The 20546-nt window shown below is 51.3% G+C and overlaps 1 protein-coding gene across 2 annotated transcripts in view; it reads left to right on the top strand.

Annotated features, from left to right (window-relative positions):
- The window catches only part of NKD1 (NKD inhibitor of Wnt signaling pathway 1), a 180010-nt gene that overhangs the window by 53735 nt on the left and 105729 nt on the right, over positions 1–20546 (top strand). Inside the window, exons 3-4 of one of the 2 annotated variants that reach the window (XM_088800361.1) lie at positions 2753–2867; positions 14219–14357. In XM_088800361.1, coding sequence (XP_088656487.1) covers positions 14345–14357 — 13 coding nt within the window. In that variant the 5' untranslated portion in view covers positions 2753–2867; positions 14219–14344. The remainder of the gene's footprint in view (positions 1–2752; positions 2868–14218; positions 14358–20546) is intronic. The other variant, XM_088800362.1, reaches the window with a different exon arrangement.

Genomic DNA, 20546 nt, shown 5'->3' with positions numbered 1-20546 from the left:
GCCAGGAACAGCATGTGACACATGTATGTGCCTGTAGGTGCTCAGTAACTGCCTACTGTTACTGCTGATGGTGTGAGGATGGTGGCCTTCTCCTCTCCACCCACTTGCTCTTTTTCTTCTTCTGACAGGTCACCTCACCTCGCTGAGTCTGTTTTCCTGCAGCAGAGACTTGCTACCAGTAGTTGTTCTAAATAGTTCCTTTTCCTCCTGGGATCTCAGCCAATCCACACCTCCCCGCCTCCTTCATAGTTAGCAACAACTGTGGAGCTGAGTTCTGGCAATGGCACCCCGGCAGAAGTGATGCCCCCACCTGCAGACTTTCCCCATAAACCCCCCCCCCCCCAGGTGTGACCCTTCGTTGTCTTTTTCCATCTATAACTAAAGATGGAAGGAGCCTGGCCCCTGTCACCACTGAAGCAGAGCCTCCCAGGAAAGCCCCTCCCAGGATGGGCTACCACGTGAGTCGGAAATCAACTTTTATTGTGGTCAACCACTACATTTTTAGGATGATTAGAGCAGTTTGTCCACCCTGACGAATGTGGAAGTACTTAAAATGAGAATAATATCAACATCAATGGGCTGCCACTAACATTAATGATACACGTGTTTAGAAGATGCTGTTATTAATTTGCTCGGGCCGCCATAACAAGGGACCACAGGCTGGATGGCTTAAACAACAGAAATTTATTTTATCGCAGTTCTGGAGGCTGGAAGTCCAAGATCAAGCTGTCGACAGGGCTGGTTCTTTCTGAGGCCTCTCCCCTTGGCTCGCATATGGCTGCCTTCTCCCTGTGTCTTCACAGCTCTTCCCTCTGCATATGTCTGTGTTTAAATGTCCTCTTATTCAGACATTGTTATATTGGATGAGGGCCCACCTCAATGACTTCATTTTTATTTACTCACCTCTTTAAAGACCCTCCCTCTAAATACAGTCACACTTTGAGGTAAATAGGGGTTAAGACTCCAATATATGAATTTTGGGGATGTAGTTCAGCTCACAGCCGATGCTCAGGGACTGTCCCTTCCCTTCCTGTCCAGGGGACTCTAAGACACTCCGGTAATCACGGATGATGTGCGTGGCCCATCTAGCTTGCTGGGAAATGTGGTGTCCAGGAATGTCACATGGGCTCTTAATTCAAAATTTCATCCTTTGATGGAACTGCATAGATGACACTGTGACTCAAGTTTATGTGGTGAAGCGTGGCAAGTGTGACGGCCACTCGGGAAGTAAGAGCCCCAGCTGGGTTTAGGGGGAGGGGCAGTGAGCTGGACCTCAAAGTGGACTTGGTCATGACTCTATGGATCTCTGTAGCTGGGAGACCCTGGAACAATCCTCACCGAGACCCTCTGGTGACTTCATCTGTGACCCGTTTTCCTCCTTCCTCTTTCTTCAGCCTCCAACCTATAGTTCAGCAGGGCTTTGAGAAACCACGTCCCAATAGTCACATCAACCTCAAGCAATGCCTTGAGCACTTCCTAAGTGTCCAGTCTTCACTAAGCACACCCTGCAGTTACGTAAACTGACTCCTCTTTAAGTGGGCTCTCTTGTTATCTCCAGGTAAAAGGCCGAGAGAGGGCAGACACCTTGCTCAAGCTGGTACACAGCGGAGAGGCAAGAATGGTCGTTTGGGCCAGTGGCTGTGGGTGGGTCGGATAACGTGTTTGATAAAAGACGCAGATGCTGCTTGTTCAACATGGCAGTCAGGTCTTGGCCACAGCAGCCGTCCTGGACCCTGACATTGGTATCCATGGCTTGGGCTGGAGCCAGCCCCTCTGCCGTCAAGACAAGAAAGTCCCCCACACCCCCCTGAGTTCATCCTGAAGTCTGGCCGCTCTCCCTGTCCCCACTGTGCCAGCGGCTGGGAGCTTTCATTCAAGTGGAACTGAGCCGAGGACTTTTGTAGCACTTCATTTACATGTATGCCAACAGGCTGAAATGTGCAGCAACCTTGGAACGCTTTCAAAGGCAGGAATAATTCCTCTGAAATAGGTCTTCCGAAAGCTTTATCTTGTCCTTTCTTTTTTTTTTTGTTAATCTTGGAGCCCCTTAGCATGTTAAAGCAATTTTTCTAATGTCACATCTTCTAGACATTAGCATGAAAGGGCTTTAAGAGATGATTTGAGAAAGAATAAATGTTGAATGAGCATTTATTATAGAGTCGTTTATGCTACATTTGCATTTTGACTCTATTTCTGCCATGCGGGCTGCAGAAGCAAGCTGATTTGAAAGTCAATGGCATCTAAACAGGCAGCCCTACAACTCTGTTTACACTCAGCTGTTTCCTCTACGCATTAATTTGTAGAAAGAGATTTCATTAGGCTGATTTGTCTTGGGGAATGAGATTAAGCAGAGCTTGTGTGCCTTAACACTGAGGACCAAAGGTACGGGAAGCCCATGGGAAGTCCCGTTTCTTTCTGCAAACCTCGTAAGAAATTCACTAGCAGTGTCCCATCTCCTTCAGGAAGCTGGCCTCGCCCAGGTGGCATAATGTGCAGTGGTTAGGAGCTCAGCCTGTGAGCAGGGCTGCCTGGGTGAGGCTGCGGCCTCTGCCACTCCCTGAGACCAGGGAGAGTGATTTTAATGCTTCCTTATCTGTAACATGGCTATAGTACCCATCTGTGTCTCATAGGGTTGATCAGAGGGTGAAACGGTGAATAAATAGAAAGTCTCTAGTATGGTGCCGGGCATACAGTAAGTGCTCAATAAATAGTAACTGGTTTTAATATTTTTATTGATTTTTTTGGCCTGCAGAACTTGGTCAGTGTTCAGAAAAATGACTTTGGTCTGTGCCAGCTATGGACTTTTCCATCTCCGTACCTGTAGAAAGCTCATTCTGTGGGTTCCAACCACAGGCAGGTGGATGGAGGTGAGTGGGATCTGGGGCGGATGGGTGTCTCAGGGATTGTGTCAGGCTGTGTGTGTGTGTGTGTGTGTGTGTGAGAGAGAGAGAGAGAGAGAGAGAGATCAGCTCAATACACCCCGAGGATCCCTGGAGCTCGGTCCGTACCAGCTATTCCAAGCCCTGCGTAAGCCTCTGCCACTCCATTTCCCTGCACTTTCCTCTGTGTTCGTCGCCCCACCAGACTGTAAGCCGCTTGAGGGCAGGGACTGGCTCCTCCTCCTCCTCCTCCAAATCTGGCCCTCAGCTGATGCTCAGCAAATTCGCGCTGAGTCAAATCTGTGGCAGTTTTTCAAGCTTGTGTTTTAAAGCCACCTCACCTGTGTTCCAAGGCAGCCTTAAGTGGGGCCCAATCCGAGCCAGCTCAGAGGGGCTGTGCTGCTAAGGGTGGGGCCCCCCAGGGCCCTGTCCCCGGGTTGGCCCTCCCTCTTCCTTGCCCCCACCTCTTTGGAGCGCAGGAGCAAGTCCCCTCCCCGCAAAAAGTAAAACTAGATCGCGCCCCCTTCATTTCACAGGGCAGAGCTGAGCTTCAAAGAGGGGCAAGCCGGTGGGCGGAGCTAGGCCTAGCACCCCGGCCAAGCGAGGCTGCTGCGGGGTGTCTGCAGCTAGGCCTCCTCTCAACTCTCTCAACTCTCCTCAAGGAGAGTTCCAGCTCTCCTGGGGGGCTGGGTCCTTTCTGAAATAGTCCCTAAAGCCATTGTCCAGGCGAGGTCTGCTCTTGCTGTCATCCTTCCCCCCTCCCTGCCTCCTCCTGCCCCCTCTCCAGAGCTCTCAGCCTCTGAGTCCTGCCTTCTGCCCAGCAGCCCCCTAACTGCCCCCCTGGCCCCACAGGGCTGATGTTCAGACCTCAAATAGATCTCTATTATGTCCTGTTTTCTTGACTTTTACGAAACAACGACAGCTGTACCACTTCTTGAGCATCTGCTGTGTGCTGGGCAGAGCCCGAGGCTGTTTTCCTGCCAGGCGGACACTTCAGCCCCCATCTTGCAGATGGATGCTTGAGGTCACACAGTTCAGGCAGCAGAGCCGGGACTTCAATCCAGGTTCTGGCTGACTCTAGGGACTCCACAATTGTCACATGGCCAGGCTGCTTCCACACAAGCATCTCCTACCTTCCCTGTGTTCCCTGAGCCTTCTGAGGGTAGGATATGCCCTGCTTGTTCCCCTCCCCTGGGCCTTCTGAGCTCAGCACTAAAGACACCCCTAAGTCCTTTCGTGCAGACTCACTGACTTGATCACATCCCACCCCCCATCCCCCAAAGGACCTGATCCCATCACCTCCCTGAGACACTACACGCAGTGTGTCTATGAAGAGAACCCAGAACCGCAGGACAAATGCCATTTAATGTCCCACTGAGTCTGGGATTTGAACCCAGTTCTACCACTAGCCAGCTGTGTGACTCTGGGCAAGTTACTTAACCTCTCTGAGCCGCAGTCTCCTCCCTCAGATGACGATAACAGTAGAGAAGTCACTTCCCATTTCGGGGCCTCAGTTTCCTCTTTTATAAAATCAGGGCTGGATAATCTATTTCTTAATTCCCATTTAGCTCAGCAGGTCTCATACCCCCGGGTGCCAGGAATGGGGTTTGCCGCTTTCCCTTTCCAACCCAGAGGGGGAAACAGTCCTACCGAGGCTCCCAGCCCACAAAGGAACCTCAGCAGTCCTATTCTCGGGGGGGGGGGGGGGGGGGGGGGGGGGGGGGGGGGGGGGGGATCCTGCCGTCTGGGTGTCTCCTTATCCTATAGAGGAAGGAAGAGGAAAACGGTTGCCAATCAGGGGCTGCTTGAAAATACAAGTTCGGGTTCAGGAGAGAGGGAGGGAGGGAGGGAGGGAGAGAGAGAGAGAGAGAGAGAGAGAGAGAGAGAGAGAGAGAGAGAGAGAGAGCACTTCAAGGCCAGCTCCCCTCCCCTGGCTGGAAACCTGTGTGTGTGAGGATGAAGAGAACAGAGCGGAGGCAAAGACTGGTCTTCTGATGGATCGTGTGGTGCCCACTTTGAACGGTGGCCTTTGTGCCTGCCTTTTCAGGGCGGCCTCAGGACAACGGGGGCCAGACACACGGGAGGACAATGACAGGGACAGCGCTGCCGCTTTGCATTCCCTTTGAAGTAGCTCTGCCCTGGCCCCCTGCCGCTCCAAAAAGAATGCTTTTGTTGCCCGCTCCAAAGATGCTGTAAGATGCAGCAGAAAGTAACCAGAGGGGATCTGCTCGATCAAAAAAAAAATTAAAGATAAGAAACAAATCAAGCCAGCCACGTGGGGGCTGGCGGTAGCTTTGAACTCTGAGAGGAGAAGGGACGTTGTGATCCAACCCTGTTTCTCCCCAGGGCGAGTGACTGGTTTGTGTGGGGCAGTCTCAATAGGAGCAGAGGCATGGGGGGCGGGGAGCTGGGAGCAGGGTGGGGAGACTTAGCCTGCTGGGGCCTCCTAGAAGGTCTCCAAAGCTGGAGCTGGGACTCTGAAAGCAGAAAGCCACTCTACTGCTGCTGCTTGGGCAGAAAAACGCTGGAGGCAAAACCAAAATAACAGTACTGTTTACTGAGTTTGGTGTGTGCCAGGCTTGGGACCAAGTGCTTGCTTTATTGCCTGGATGATGACATTAAAAATGCTTCACTGTGAGTCATGTGATGAATGTGTGTGCACAAGATAACTCTGCATCCTGGAGGTGGCTGTTAGCATCAGAATGACCTAAATCAGGAGTCCACACTGCTAAGTTCAGGGCTGCCGGGTGCAGGCTGAGCAGGGGGAGCATTGAGAAATTCCAGGCGCTGCCATTCATACTGTGGTTTTGTCATGGTATCTCCTGGAATTGTGCAGTGTACAACCTGTGCACCTGTACAAGGGGCCCCTGCCAGGCATGGTTAAGTAATATATGAAGGGTCCTCATCACGAATTTGCACCTTCAAATATTGTTATCAATATCAAGCTGTGGGGGCAGAGCCCCAGAAAGTAGTTTCCAGGCTCTCGGCCTCACATAGACAGGTGCTGGCTCAGGTAGTAAATGGCCATCAACTGTGATGGGATGGCCATCAGCTGTGGCTAGTTGGCCGTCAGCTGTAACCAGTGAGCCATTGGCCACTAATATAACTGCTGTGGCTACGCTAGCAGAGAGAGGAGAAGAGAGAAAGAATGGGGGCTAGCAAGAAGATGGCGGCTGGGCTGGCAAGTGCGGATGGCGGTTTGCGGACTGTGTGCATCCAGCCTCCAGTGAGAGTATAGTGCCGCCAGAGAGAATATAGTGGTATGACTCCCCTACCTATGGCTCCGTGGGTGTTCCTTTTTGGCCTCACCATGTCCTGCGTTCTTGTGTGGGGAGCGGGAGCAGAGACCCCGCAGCAAGCAGGGTCTCCCGCATGACAAATGGTGCAGCGAGCAGGGTCTCCCGCACGACACAAGCATTTATTTATTAGCATGAGGGTTGATAGAAGTAGTTTGTTTGTTTTTCATTCGTGACATGAATGGAATTTAAGGCAGGTGGTTGGTTGGTGAGGTTGGTTAGGCCCCACCCCCTGTGCGAATGAGATGTAAGGACCTGGGAAGCCCAGCAGTCCGCCACCAGCTTGGCACAGCGTCTGGCTCATTGTAAGTGCTCAGTAATTGTTATAATTACCCCCAATCTACTGCCGAGGAAGCTGAGGCTCAGACAGGTGAAATAATTTGCCCAAGCACACACAGCTTGGACTCTCAAGCCCTGGCTTCTCCAGACCCTCTTTCAAGCGGGCAGTGATTTGGTCAAATCATGACTTTATGTCGCCTTGGGCCACATGTGCCAAGGCCCCCGTTTGACAGCAGGAGGTGCCCTGACCATGAGCCCCAAGCCTTTTGAAACTGCCCTGAGTATGGGGGCAGTGCTCATGCCGGCCATACCCTGGAGCTGCCCCCAGGGCTCTTTTCCCAGAAGGTGTCTGAAGGGGCCAGGACCAAAGGAGATCTTGGATTGCTGGGCAATCCTCTGGGTCCCTTGTTATCATTTCTGAACACCCAGCTCCACTTTCTCATGCTGTCAAGGACCAGCACCTGGGTCTTCAGGGGACTCCTGGCGGAGGAGGGGGGCGTGCGGCTCTTTGTCTACATTGCGGAGAGTCTGAAATGTCTGAGACTTCACACTCCCTCACGGGCAGGTGTATGAAAGCCCCCTTGCCCCTGCAGACCCCCCTGTGGGTCGAAGCTGCCCTCTGCAGGCGTGGCCTGACATCACACTGTGCTTGGTCCTGTGCTTCCCCACCCTGCTTCCCCATTCCCTCTCCCGGCTCCCTTGGGAGTACTTCCTGAAAACATCATAGGCTCCTCAATCCCCACCTCAGGGTCTTCTGCTGGGGGTGCTGACCTGAGACAGCTGCACCCACAGAAAGCCCGCTTGGCAGGAGAAGGCCCAGAATGAAGCTCAGCTTCACCAGGTGAGGTTTTCCCCTGGGGGTGAGAATGTCACGTGTGCTTGGGGGAAAGTGGCAGGAAGCCATGGCTCTGTTTTGAGGGACCGCTAGGACCCGCTGACTTGGATGCCTTCCCTGATCCGCTCACCACTCATGTCAGGGGACCCCTAACCCCCCCGCGGCTAGTGAGTGGCTGTTACGACTTGAACCCAAGTCTTTCGTCACCAGTCTATGGTTTAACAACAAACATCATGCCCTTCCCCACACACCCACATCACATTCATTATCTGTAGGCCCTCTGCTTGGAACTTTTCCAAGTACCTCATCTTCCAAGTTCCTTCCCGCGGCCCCACAGGTGACCAACGGGCTGAGAGACACACAGGCCGCATCAGGGATGGAGGCTGTGAACTAGCAGGAAGCAGATGATGGACATGGACAGGAAGGGACAGAGGATCTGAGAGCCCAAGAAGGATTATGACCCCAGGGGTTCAGGGCTTTCCCCTCTGTCTGTCTGTCTGCCAGTGTCTCTGGGTAACCAGCCCCTTTGATTCCCTGAAAACCTGGCCTCCTGGACATGCATCCCAGCCTCAATCCCTGGGGTTGCCTCTTTTTGGCTCCCATGGGTTCTAAGGTGTCCTCAGGGGCTGTAAAAGGCAAAGACCTGGTTAGCCTCAGATCCTGGGCACTTGGTAGCCCACAGGTGGGCATGGGACGGCAACCTATGGCCCTACCACCCACCCTGTGGGTGACACTCGTGATCTCAGACACCTTCTTGAGACCCTGGGGGCTATCGCCCAGCACCTGAGTTACCTACATAGTCCAAGCTCCCCACTCAGGCAGAGCAAGGGCCTGAGATGGACCCTCCTCATCTGCTGGATTCAGGGTGTGCAATGTGCTAAGTAATGTGCCAGGCACTGCAGTGGGAGAAAAGAGGGTCAGCTCCCTGCACTCTGGAGCATAGGGCCCAGGATACAGGCCTGGTAGGCCCCAAGCAGCCAGGAGTCAGACTGGCAAGAACTCAGGAGGGGGAGAGGAATCCTGTTTTCAGTGGGTCAGGAGGGCTTCCTGGAGGAGGGGGCATGAATTGAGCTTTGATGTCTGGAGCCAGAAGGCTGTAGACAGAATCAGGCAACCATTGCTGCCTTTACCAGGCTCTTGCTCTAGCCTGGCCTTGTGTTTGACCTGCCTATTTCCCATAACTCTGCAAGGGGGATCTTGTCCTTTGTTGATTCTAGATGAGAAAACTGAGGCACAGAGAGGTTACAGAGCCATGCAGCTGGTGACTGGTAGGGCCCAGGTTGGATCTGTCAGTCTGTAGGGACACACAGACCCTGCAAAGGAATAAACCACTGTCATTCAAGGCCATATAGTCTCTAGTGGGAGGGAAGCACCATGTGGGCTTAGGATGGGGACTGCCAGAGATGGGGAAGGCTTCACCAAGCAAGAAAGTTTTGAATTGGGCTCTTGCAGGATGAGTAGGAGTTTGTCCAGGGTAAAGGAGGGCATTTCAGGCACAAGTGCTAAAGCATGGAGGTGAGAGCAAGGAGGAGCTGTGACTGGTTTGGGTGTGGCTGGGAAAGGGGCCGGAGGGAGAGGAAGCAGGGTGCAGCCTGCGGCACATAGCATACACCCAAAAATTGTTTATTGAATGAATGAATGAACGAATGAACGAATGCATTGTATCCCCAGGGTTTTTTGGTATATAGTATGAGTTCAATAAATATTTGTTAGGTGAATCAATGAAGGAACAAACTGTATATCCTTTGCCTGGCACAGTGCTTGTCATGTAGCAGGCACTCAACGATTTGCTGAATGAGCGCATGAATTAATGAAGTGGTGATGTAATGGAATTAGTGCGGGAGATGACTGCCGCTCACAGCTCGGACAGCCTGTGACAGTGCCAGTCAATCCCAGCCGCCCCTGCCCCCATTGGTGAGCGCTCTAACGCAGAGCAGATGGCGGGGCGGCGGCAGCCGGGCCTGATTAGGGCCCCTCCCGCCGGCGGCCGCTGGTCCTTTGAAGTGAGCCGCTGCCGGGCCGCTCCGGCCGCCTGGCCGTCCCTGCCGCCAGGCCGTCGGTCCGGGGCTGGCGGCGGGGCTGGCGGCGCGTGTTTATCCAGGTGCTGGCTGGGGGCTGGGCGCGGGGATCCTCTTTCCTCCCGGCCCATCTGGGACTTCAAAGCGCAGCGCAGGCTCAAAGGCTGCCTCGGGGTGGGTGGGGGCGGGGCGGGCGGGTTGGCTTCCTGCGCTCAGCCGGGTCCCAGGCCGGTGGGGTCCCTGCTTGCACCGCTGTCCCCCATGCCACCCCCAGGAGAGCGCTTTATTGAGCGCCTACTGAGTGCCAGGTGCTGTGCTCCGCAGCTGTTGGGTGTATGATCTCCTGACCTCTCACTAGATCCACAGACACGGGCAATGCAATGCTCCCCGTTTTACACAGGTAAGGAAACGGAGGCTCAGAAAGATCAAAGACTTGCCCAGTACCTCTCGGGCCACCTGACTCCCAGGGCCTCTGCATCCCTGGCTTTAGGAGCAGCCCCCTTCCAGCTCTATCTGAGGCTTGACCCTCCCAGCCGTGGGCACAATGGTTACTCTTTGTTATAAAAGCAGTGGCTGACATGTCTTGGGCACCTACCATGTGCCAGGTGTGTGGCAGGCAGTTGGCTCCAGAATTCTCTCTCTGCCCATCAGATTCTACTCTACTTCCTCCAAAGAGCGCTCTCAGGTAGCCAGGGCTCAGGGCTCTTTCCGTGAGCAGAACAGCCAATAGAGCTTGCTTATCTACACCCGCCATACATCTCATCTTGCTACCCAGGCACCGATAACACTGGCATCACAGGGGATATTGTTAGTCACAGAATCTCAGGCCCTTCCCCAGGCCCGCAGAATGAAATCTGTCTTTTGCGAGATCCCCAGTGCATTGAAGTTTGAGGAGCCCTGGACTGGAAGGACATTTTGGCTAAAAGTCTGCTATTGTCACTGTGTGGGAACCTGTCGTTGAGAAGCTGTACCTCCCTCATCAGACTGGGAGCTCCTCAAGGCAAGAGCTGTGCCATCTCCATCAGACTAGACGTGTTTCTGGGGCAGTGGCTATGCTTCCCCCTCAGCTTGGGATCTCCCCAAGGACAGGTGCTTGTCCTCCCCACCAAACTGGGAACTTAGCAGAAGCAGGGATCATTCTTGGTCCTAGACTAGGAGGTTGCCTTAAACATGTGATGCCTCCCCCTTTTGACTGGGAGTCTCTGGGGTCCCCTATGAAACTTGACTGTGTTTGGGGTAAGGAGCCACCTGCAAGGAGAGGTGTCTGGTGTCTGCTCTCCCAGAGGATGGAGAAGCCTAGGGTGGAGGTGTACCCTCTCCCTCTGATCCCCATGACCCCTTTCCTGGCCCAGGATATGCCTATTAGAGGGTCCTGGAGGGGTGGCGGGGAGAGGGCAGATGCCACAGTGGGACCATGTGTGCTGCCTGACACCAGGCCTCTCTGGGCAAACATTTGTCCTTGTGTGTCACCAAGGGACCATTCAGGCGGCAGTAAGCCCGCAAGCTGGTGCAGGAGTGAGCCTGCTGGCAACAGGAGGGTATTTTTAGAGCTTTGACTGACAGCCTTTTATTAAGCTGTGGCTGCCTCTGCCCTGGCCCCTAGCCCCTTCTGGCCTGGACAAAAAAGAAAGCACATTGTCATTTTGTTAAGAAAAGGGTCCTGGCAGCCCTTCCATGGTCCCTCGCCGACTGGACAGGTTATTTCTCTCTATGTCTGGGGTCCAGGCATCCCTGCTGGCACTCCCAGCGTGCCCCGCAGCCTGACCCTTCACACATCTGGCAGTGATAAATGGCTTCAGCATCACTGCCATCACCTTGCACCCTCTGATCCTGCTCACTTTGTTCTCCCTTTAGAGCCAGTGGGCGGGTGTGGGGGGCTCTCTCTCTTCTTCTCCTTCTCCGGCAGCCGTCTCCTGGATACTTGCAGGCCTGTGCTCTGATACCACTTGAAAGGGACCGCGACACTCAGTTATCTTGTGTAGGAAGTCCAGCTATGAGTTGTCTGTGTGACTGGTGGAGTGCATGGGGCAGGAGTGCATGCCCCTGTATGTGTATGTGTGTGTGCATGTCTGTGTATGCCTGTGTATACTCGTGTGTATGTGTGTAGATTTGGGGATGTGTTAATATGTGTGCCTTTTAATTACTATAGTTTTATCATTTATTTTGATCTCCAGTAGGGCAAGACCCCCCCCATTCCCACTCCACACAAACATTCTCTGTTCTTTTAAAATTTTTCCTTGATGACTCAGTAGTTCTACGCTTAGGAATATGCCCAACAAATTTGTGCATAAATGTGGATCAAAGGAGAAGTACCAGAATGCTAGTTGTAAATGCCTGTGAACAGTAGAATGGATAAATATATGCTGAGATGGTTGTACATTGGGCTATATCACACAGAAATGAGAATAAATGATTAACTCAGACAATAGTATGGATGAATTGCACAATCATGATATTGCGTGAACGAAGCCAGATACAAAAGAGTACATATGGTATGATACCATGTATAGAAAGTTCAAAAACAGGCAACACTAGTTGATTAAGATAGAGGTCAGGAGGGTGGTTACCCTTAGGTGATAGTGATGGCAGTGGGGTACAGGGAGGCTTCTGGGGCAAGATTCTGTTCCTTGATCTGGGTCTTGGAGACCTGGGGTGTGTTCACTTTGTAAAACTTCATTAAGCTGTCCACTGCTAATTTATGCACTTTTCTGAGTATATGCTATTCTTGTATTACAGTTCTTCATAGGAATTTTAGAATCAGCTTATCGAGTTCAGTGAGAAATGCTGTTGAAGTCTTAGTTGGAATTGCATTATATTATAGAAAAATTTGGGAAGATTTGCCCTCTTGATGGCATTGGTTCTTTTCTTCCATGAACATGGTATATCTTCAATTATTCAGATTGTTTACATCTCTTCCTGAAGTTTTATGGTTTTCTCCAGAGTCCTGTGGGTTTCTGGTTGGGTTTATTCCAAAGTACCTTATGTGTTGTTATTGTGAAGGGCATATTTCTTTCTCTGATGTTTTCAAATCATTTTTAATTGTGATAAAACATACATAACAAAGTTTACTATTTTCACCCCTTTAAAGTGTACAGTTCAGTGGTATTAAGTCCATTCACATTGCTGTGTAACCATTACCACCATCCATTTCCAGAATGTTATCTCCCCAAACTGAAACTCTGTACCCACTAAACACTGTCCCCATTCCCCCCTTCTCCAGCCCCTGAAAACCACCATTATATTTTCTGTCTCTATGAATTTACCTATTATGTGTATCTCATATAAGCAGAATCAGAAAATGTTTGTCCTTTTGTGACTGGCTTATTTCACTTAGCATAAAGTCTTCAGGGTTCATCCATGTTATAGCATGTGTCAGAATCTCATTTCTTTTTACAGGCTGAATAATTCTGTTGTATGGATAGACCACATTTTGTTTATCCATTCCTTGATGGACATTTGGGTTGTTTCCACCTTTTGTCCATTGTGAATAATGCTGCTATAAACATTGCTGTACAAATATCTCCCTGCTTTCCATTATTTTGGGTATATACCCAGAGGTGGAGTTGCTTGGCCATATGGTAATTCTATGTTTAATATTTGGGGTCCTGCCCTACTGTTTTCCATAGTGGCTGTGCCATTTTACTTCAAATTAGTTTTGCTGGTGTGTAGGCAAGCTGGTGGGCTTTTGAAAGTTGATCTTGCAGTTGTGTGCATGTTCCTGAGTGTGCACATGTATAGAGGGTGTGTGTGTGTGTGTGCGCACGCGCGCGCGTGCGTAGCAGTCACTCTAACAAGAGCATGACCTCCAGAATGTCGCTGGCTACTTGGCACAGAAACCCCACCTCAAGCTGGTGTATTATTATTAGAGCTTTATTATTTCTTCCACCCAGGAGTCTATAGGTAGGGGGCTCTGGCCATGGTAATCAACAGCTCAGTGGTATCTTTCGAAGATGACTGACTGCCTGTGACTAGAGGGGCACAGGCTTTGGGGGCCATGTCCAGTAGGACAGAGCAAACTCCACCCTCAGCATCGCGATGGCTTTCTTTGTTTGCAAGCAAGTGGCTGCAGTAGGCCAACGGCAGGCCTCTGAAAGGAGACGCAGGTGCAGGCCATTAGAAGCAAAGCACGCAGGAGCCAGAGGTGGGACTAGCGGCACAGAAAGGTGAAAGGCACCCAGGGGTGCCGTAGAAAGCTACCCTTGCCATGTTGGTTAACTCAGACTCTGCACCGCAGGCTGGCTGCTTTCACATGCACGAGGTGGCAGCGGCAGCTCCTGTGTCCCCTCCAAATGAGACATTATCTGGCCGGCGAGGGGGATTGTCTCTTCCTTACATGTCATTTCATCAGTGAGATGATTCTCATAGAATTCCCCAGCCCACTCTCCCTCAGGCCTCATTGGCCAGAATTGCATCTCACGTGAAGGGAAGGAGCTCACCAGGGCTGGTGAGACAGCCCTCATTCATCTGGGAGAACACCTTCCCTGGGCTTGTGGTGAGATGGGGGAGGGTGGACACCTGTTGAGATGGAGGTGGGAAGCAAGGATCTGAGACTCGGAGCCTTTGCTTCCCAACGTCCTGTCCTGACCTCCATGGCCCTCGATTGCTCTTTGGGTAAGAGAGTGGGCAGGGGTGTGCACCTGTGTTCAGGGGGTCACAGTCCAGGACAACTTCCTGCGGGAAGTGGAACTCGGCCTTACAGGAGGGAGACGAGGAGCGGATTCCGAACCTGGGGGAAAATGTATGCTAAGGGTGCAACCAGAACGAGCAGAGGCAGGTGCAACCAGCATTTTCTCATCCGGCAGAGAAAATGCTCGTTGCACCAGGGGTGTCTTCTGTCTGTACATGTCTCGGATGGAGGAGCAGGCCATGCAGTTCAAGTCTGAATGCAGTGGTTCTCTATTCATTCAACAGATACGTTTTGAGCACCTACTCTATGCCAGTCCCCGTGCCACGCTTCACACACACCCAGCCCAGGCCCGGGAGACTTGGAAGGAGATCTCTTGAAGGAGCTGGAGAAGCCCTGCCAGCAGGTCAATAATGGATAGTGTGGGTAAGCTGCCACGGGGCCTGGGTCCCTGTGCTGACCTCCGGGGCTTAAAAACTACGACTGCCGCTTCATTTCCACCTTCCAGATCTCACACATAAGGTCTGTTTGTGCCAGCACTAACTCAGAACCGTATGGAAATTCTGGGATGGCGTGCTTCCAGCTTAGCTCAGCCGTGGTGGTGCCAGGCTTCGCAGACACTAAGGGGCAGAGCCAGAATGCAGACGTGTCTACTGTGCCAGAGCCCACACAGTGTGGTTTTCACCTGTTCAGTCAGTGGGTGGGTAAGGGACTGTGGGAGGTGTGGGATTGTACCCACCAATGTGACTTTGGGGCGGTCCGTTAATCTAAGAGGGTGAAGTGAGCCAGTGCCTCGCTGGGGAGTGGTGGAGACCGTAGCAAAATGAAGCATGCCAGGCTTGTTTAAAGGGGGTGTCCACTCTCACCTCCAGGCGACTGCTGACAGTCAGGAATATGGGCACGGTGTGGCCAGATTATGTGATTTGTTTTTCACTATAAGCTGGAGATATTAAACTTGGAGTGTGTGTAAAATCTGCCAATTTGAATGTGTTGGCAACCAATTTAAATTTTTTAGACATCACTGTGCAAGTCAAACAAAACCTGGCTAGGGATTGGATTTGGCCTCTGGGTTCCCAGTTTGTAGCCTTTGACCCTGGGGACTCCTAGGGTCCTTCCTATTCCTGCAAATTCTCCCCAACATGCTGGCTTAGCTCTTGAGCTGCTGGCTGAAGGCTACCCCGTTTTCTTAGGAGACCAGGAAGTTGCCCCACCCTCTGGTTCCAGCCCCCTCACCAGGATAGTCACGAGCTTGCTCCCTTTCTCCTTGATTTGACCCACATCTCAATGGGGGACATGTCATGACCAGACTCAGCCAGACCGAAAGGCTTGATCGGATTCGAGGCGAGGACTGGACCGTCCCCCTTGGTGCTCCTAGCCCTCTCTCTTGCATCTGCCAGTGAATGTCTTTTGCTCTTGCACTAAAGAAGATAGATTTATCCTCAAGTATTAAAACATTTTATGTTTACGTCTGCACATTCATAAATACAAAAATGTACTTACATAAACTAAGTTTGCTCTTGTGCTTTTCCCACTTTATGGTTTGGCCTTCCCCACCTTCTTTTCTCCCTCTCCCTCCTAAGCCGTGCTTGCAAGCTGCCGCATCCTCTCGGTCCCTAGCCCTTCTCATATAACCGTGCATGCCCACACACATACTCGTTGGCACAGTTGACACATGTGCTGTGAGAGGGTCTTCTCGATCGCTGTTTATATTACCGACATGAGCTACTGCTTGGGGTTCTCTGCTTTTCACTTTTCTCTGACGTTGTAGAAATCCCTCGGTCTAGCTGTAATTCATTCTTAGTACAGGCTGAGTCTAGGGTCGGTGGGGCCGTCATTCAGTCATTTCCCATTGCTGGACACTTAGCCTGCAGATTAATTATGGTGAGCGAGGCTGTGCCGTGGCCATGGGGAAGCCTTGAAATCGGAGCATCTTAACACAACAGGAGTGTACTCCTTGTTCCTGTCCCAGTGCCCTGTGGTTGGGCAGCCCTCGGTGGTGTTCTCCAGGCAGGGACTCGGGCATTGGGCTCCTTGCAGCTCCCTCATGGGGTCTCCACCTCCGTCAAGGGGAGACAGGGAGGAGCATCCTTCTCATATAACCATGCATGCCCACACACATACTCATTGGCAGAGTTGATACATGTGCTGTTAGAGGGTCTTCTCGGTCGCTGGGCCTTGTGGCCACACATCACTTCTTCCCCCAACCCATTGGCCAGAACCCAGTCACATGATGACAACCAAGCTGCAAGGGAGGCGGGCAAGTAAGGTCTTTCCTGTGTGCCAGTCTCTGCTATGCTTTGAATTTTTTTCCCATTATGAATAATAATTCAATAAACATCTTTTGTCATTTGTCCTTAGCATATGGTAGTTTAATTTCTATCAGATTTCCAGGGTTAAGATTGCTGGGTCAAAGGAAATAGATACATATTTTTAAATGCCAAATTTTAATGTAACTCTTGAAGTTTTAATTGGTGTTGCCAGATTTCTTCTCAAAAAGACTGTAATGATTTACATTTTTAGCAAACACATATGAATGTAGCCTTTCCCTAAACCCCTGCCAGCAATTGCGTTATTGTTCTTTTAAATTTTCCTCTGTGATATCTCATTGTCAGTTTAATTTGCATTTCCCTGACCACTAATGAGTGTGAGTATCTTTTCATTTGCTTGTGGCCATTTGCCTTCATGCTTTTGTGAATTGCCTATTCATGTCCTTTGCCATAATTTCATTCGGGTTGTTTGCCCCTTTCTCTTCAATTTGTAAGAGCCCTTTGTATATCATAGATGGTAACCCTTTGTCCTCTGCATCACAAATATTTTTTCCAAATTTATTGTTTGCCTATTAACTTTGCTTGAGATGAACATTTTTATGTAGTCAAGTCTCTTCAATTTCTACATTCTGGGTTTGCAATCTCAGAAGGTCTCTCCTTACGTGGGTCCTTTAAGAAGCTCGTTCCCTTCATGGGATATGAACTTGAAGAGGCTCATCCCTACCCTCATCTGGGTATTTGCAGCCATGCTGCGTCTTCTGGCCACGTGAGGACTAAGGGCCCAGACCTGATTCATGCAAAGCGTTCCAGGCGTTTGTAGCTGAGCCATCTGGGTCATACCCGTGAACGTCAGGAGGCACTGTGGGCCCACAGGGGCTGTGGGCTTGGCATCTTAGAGCCTGACTACCAGAACTGGTGTTGAGTTCCCTCTGTGACCTTGGCAGAATCACTCGGCCTCTTTGGCCCTCAGGTGCCCCACCTGTAACATGGGGCATAACCCTTACCTTATTGACTTCCTAGGGAACCGTGAATCTCAGATGATGAAATGGAGTTCAGACACTCTGCAGGCTTTGAAACACAGTACAGAGGCTGCGGTACAATAACGTGATGACTGACCATTTCTGAGTCTTGTCAATGAGTGACTTTATACTCATCATCTCATTTAACGCTCAGCAATGCTAAGACATAGGTGTTATTACCTTCTTCTTAGAAATAAAGAAGCACAGGCACAGAGTTGGTAAACTAAATGCCCAAGGATGCACAGCAGATAAGTTGCAAAGCAAAGACTTCAGAATCTAACCTGTGTATGTGTGAGTGTGTGTGTGTGTGGGGGGGGGGGGTAGGCTGGTGAGGAGAACTTTACAGTATTTTAGAGAGAGACCATGCAGAGGTTGAAGGTTAATGTGAAAAGTGTGGGAAATTTTGTAAAACACTCTGGGTGTTTCCTAGGAGGACTACTTTCCTGACATTCAAGGTTCCTAAAACCTGTCTAAGTGGACAAGGGTGGCCTCCAGACAAGACAGGGGCCAGGAAAGGGACACGAGGCCTCTGATATAAAATTGTCCCAGGAGGCGGGTGGCAGGACCCGGGGCCAGCCCCCGTGCTGAAGGAGTGGAGGACGGGCTGTGAGAGGTGCTAAGGCAACCGAGTCTGGGGCTTGTGGGGCTGCGTTGGCTCTGAGGGGTCACAGTGGGGGCAAGAGCTCCGCTGGGCTGTGGCCTAAATACCTGATAAGTGAGAACAAGGATGGTGTGAGATGCGGCTGCCTGCTTCCACAGACTAAACCTCTGTGTTACGATGACGATGCACACTCAGTTCACAGCGACATAAACAAAATGCGGAATTGACTGCCTCTCCTGTAATTAAAAAGCTTGTGGGAGTATTTGCATCAGGTATGGCTGGATTCAATTGCTTATAGGTTGTCATCGAGTCTCTCTCTCTCTACCCCCCCACCACCCGGCACCCTCCATCTTTTTTTAAAGCTTTCTTCAATTTGGCCTTATTCTTAAGCAGACTCTCCCCCATGAGGTGGTATACATGGTCCCCAACAGCTGCAGGCTGACATCCTACCAGCTTAGCATCCCCATCAGTGGAAAGCAGATACCCATTTCCCAATTATTCCATCCAGACTCTTATTGGCCTATCGTCGGTCACATGACCAACCCTGAACCAATCACTGTGGCCAAGAGATGAAAACTCTCTGATTGGCCAGCCTAGCTCATGGGATAGCCCTAGAGCTGCAAGTGGATGAGGCTGTTTCCTCAAAGGAAATGTAAGTGACTGGAACAGTGGTTGTTGTCCAAGTAAAACTAACATGTATCCACCTGCACTGACACCATACCTTTGGGTTGCCCTGGTTTTGGGGACGAGGCAGAGCCGGTGGCTCTGAGTCCCTAAGTAACACCCTTATAGGAAGGACCCAAGGCTCCCACTTCCAGAGACTCACCCCGAGTAGGGCTGTGGGAGGATGGAACAGAGGAAAACCAACCTTCCCTCCCCTCTGGGGCTGCTGGGGCTGAGTTCCTGGCTGAGCTGCTCTTAGAAGACTGGATCACCAAGCTCTGGAAATGCGTGTTTGGGATGGAAACACAGACACGCAGTTAATTATGGCGTCCCGTTCGGCGCCACCCTAATTAAGGCAGTTCCCTGGTGGAGGCCAAGATTTAATGCTCTCTCTTTTATAGTACTTGGTGGCAAGTGGGCGGCCCTGTCCTCTCCCCTCCCTCTGATGCTTCCCGTCTGGCTGGCGGAGGGTGGGGTGGAGAGGGCAGCCTGCTGGCTGGCAGGCAAATGCAAAAGACTGACTGGGCCCCAGGGAGGGACATAGCTACCTTCCCAGGACAGGGCACAGGACAGGTGGGGGTCAGTGTAAGGGGTAGTAATGGTAATCCTGGCTCTGTCCTTCCGGGAGGTGGTGGGTGGGGTGGGAGTGTCCCACTTGGAAGAGAAGTATTAGGACTCTCTTGGCTCTGCAGCCTTCCAGGAAGTGGGACATGGCCCCCAGAGGGCATTGGTGACATGGCTGCCAGGAGCACACTCAGCTCCCGATGTCGCCATTCATGACCTCCCTGATGCAAATAAAATAGGGAGGGCGTATCTGCTGCCAAAAAGGATATTAAAAACACCATGGAATTTCTTTTGAAACCAACAGAATTTCCCTCTACTATTCACAGTATAGAATTGTCCAGTCCACTATTACTGAATTCATTGGCTCACAGAACTGGCAGGGACACAAAAATCCTGTCCTATTATAGGTGAAGAAACCGAGTCCAAGAGAGAAGTGATCTTCCCTAGATTTGGGAGTGTGGTCGGTTGGTATAGATGATAGCTGGCAAACAGATGTTACCTCGAGGGCCAGTGCTGAGTGATGGACAGCTGGAGCTATGAGAACCTGGTTTCGAGGCCTTTCTGCTGCTCAGTAGGGAACAGACTCCTGACCGATTAGCGATGCCTGCTATGGGCACTGGAGGGGGCATAGTGGCACATGGGCCAAGTTTTTACCATCTCTGCCTAGATGTCAGAGGGATGCTCGGAGATAGGCCCTGAAAGTAGACTATCTTGGAGGGTTTGGGCTGGAAAGAGTAGCTGCAAGTCAGACCCGGATGGGTGAGAGAGGCATGAAATCCATGAAGCACCTCAATGAACTGCCATCAGGCTGCCCGGAGGGATGGATGGTCAGGATTGCAAAATGTGACTTTCCAAGGAGTCCGCTGATAAAGCTTGGGCTGTGTCTCTGTAGCCCCCAGAGCTGTGAGTCCCCTGGGCCTGCCCTTTCCTTAAGCGGATGTGGCTCAGGGGTCCTGGGGTAGATCTCAGGACCTTTGGAAGAGCTGGGCCTGGTGTGGAGAGCTGCATCTGGGGTACTGGTCACAGGGCACACACTGTTGAAGGGCCAGTGCTGAAGGCCTGAGTGTTGGAACATGTAAGGTCTCCTGCTTCTGCGGTCACTGCTGGGTACCTGGAATGAGCCTCTTTCTCCGCTGAGCCTCGTCTACACAGTGAATGAGGGTCCCAGTGGTCTCATGATTCCTACAAGCTCTCACACTTGACCAGTCAAATGACGCACGTGTGCACAAGTGTGTGTGTGTGTGTATAGTGAAATATACATACAATTGACCATTTTACTCACTGTGTACAGTTCTGTGGTACTAAATATATTTATATTGTTGTGCAGCCGTCACCTGCATCCGTCTCCAGGACGTTTTCATCTTACCCAGCGGAAACTCTGTCCCCGTTAAACACTAACTCTCCATTCTTACCCCCCTCTCCCTGGAAACCACCATTCTACTCTCTGTGTATGAGTTTGATACTCCAGGAACCTCACATAAGTGGAATCACACCGCATTTG

Source organism: Rhinolophus sinicus, chromosome 8 (genome assembly GCF_057876585.1).
Source record: "Rhinolophus sinicus isolate RSI-liver-muscle chromosome 8, RSI-T2T, whole genome shotgun sequence".
In the NCBI taxonomy this organism is placed as follows: domain Eukaryota; kingdom Metazoa; phylum Chordata; class Mammalia; order Chiroptera; family Rhinolophidae; genus Rhinolophus; species Rhinolophus sinicus.
Note: the sequence above shows the minus strand (reverse complement) of the source record. Positions and strands in the feature narration are given on the sequence as shown.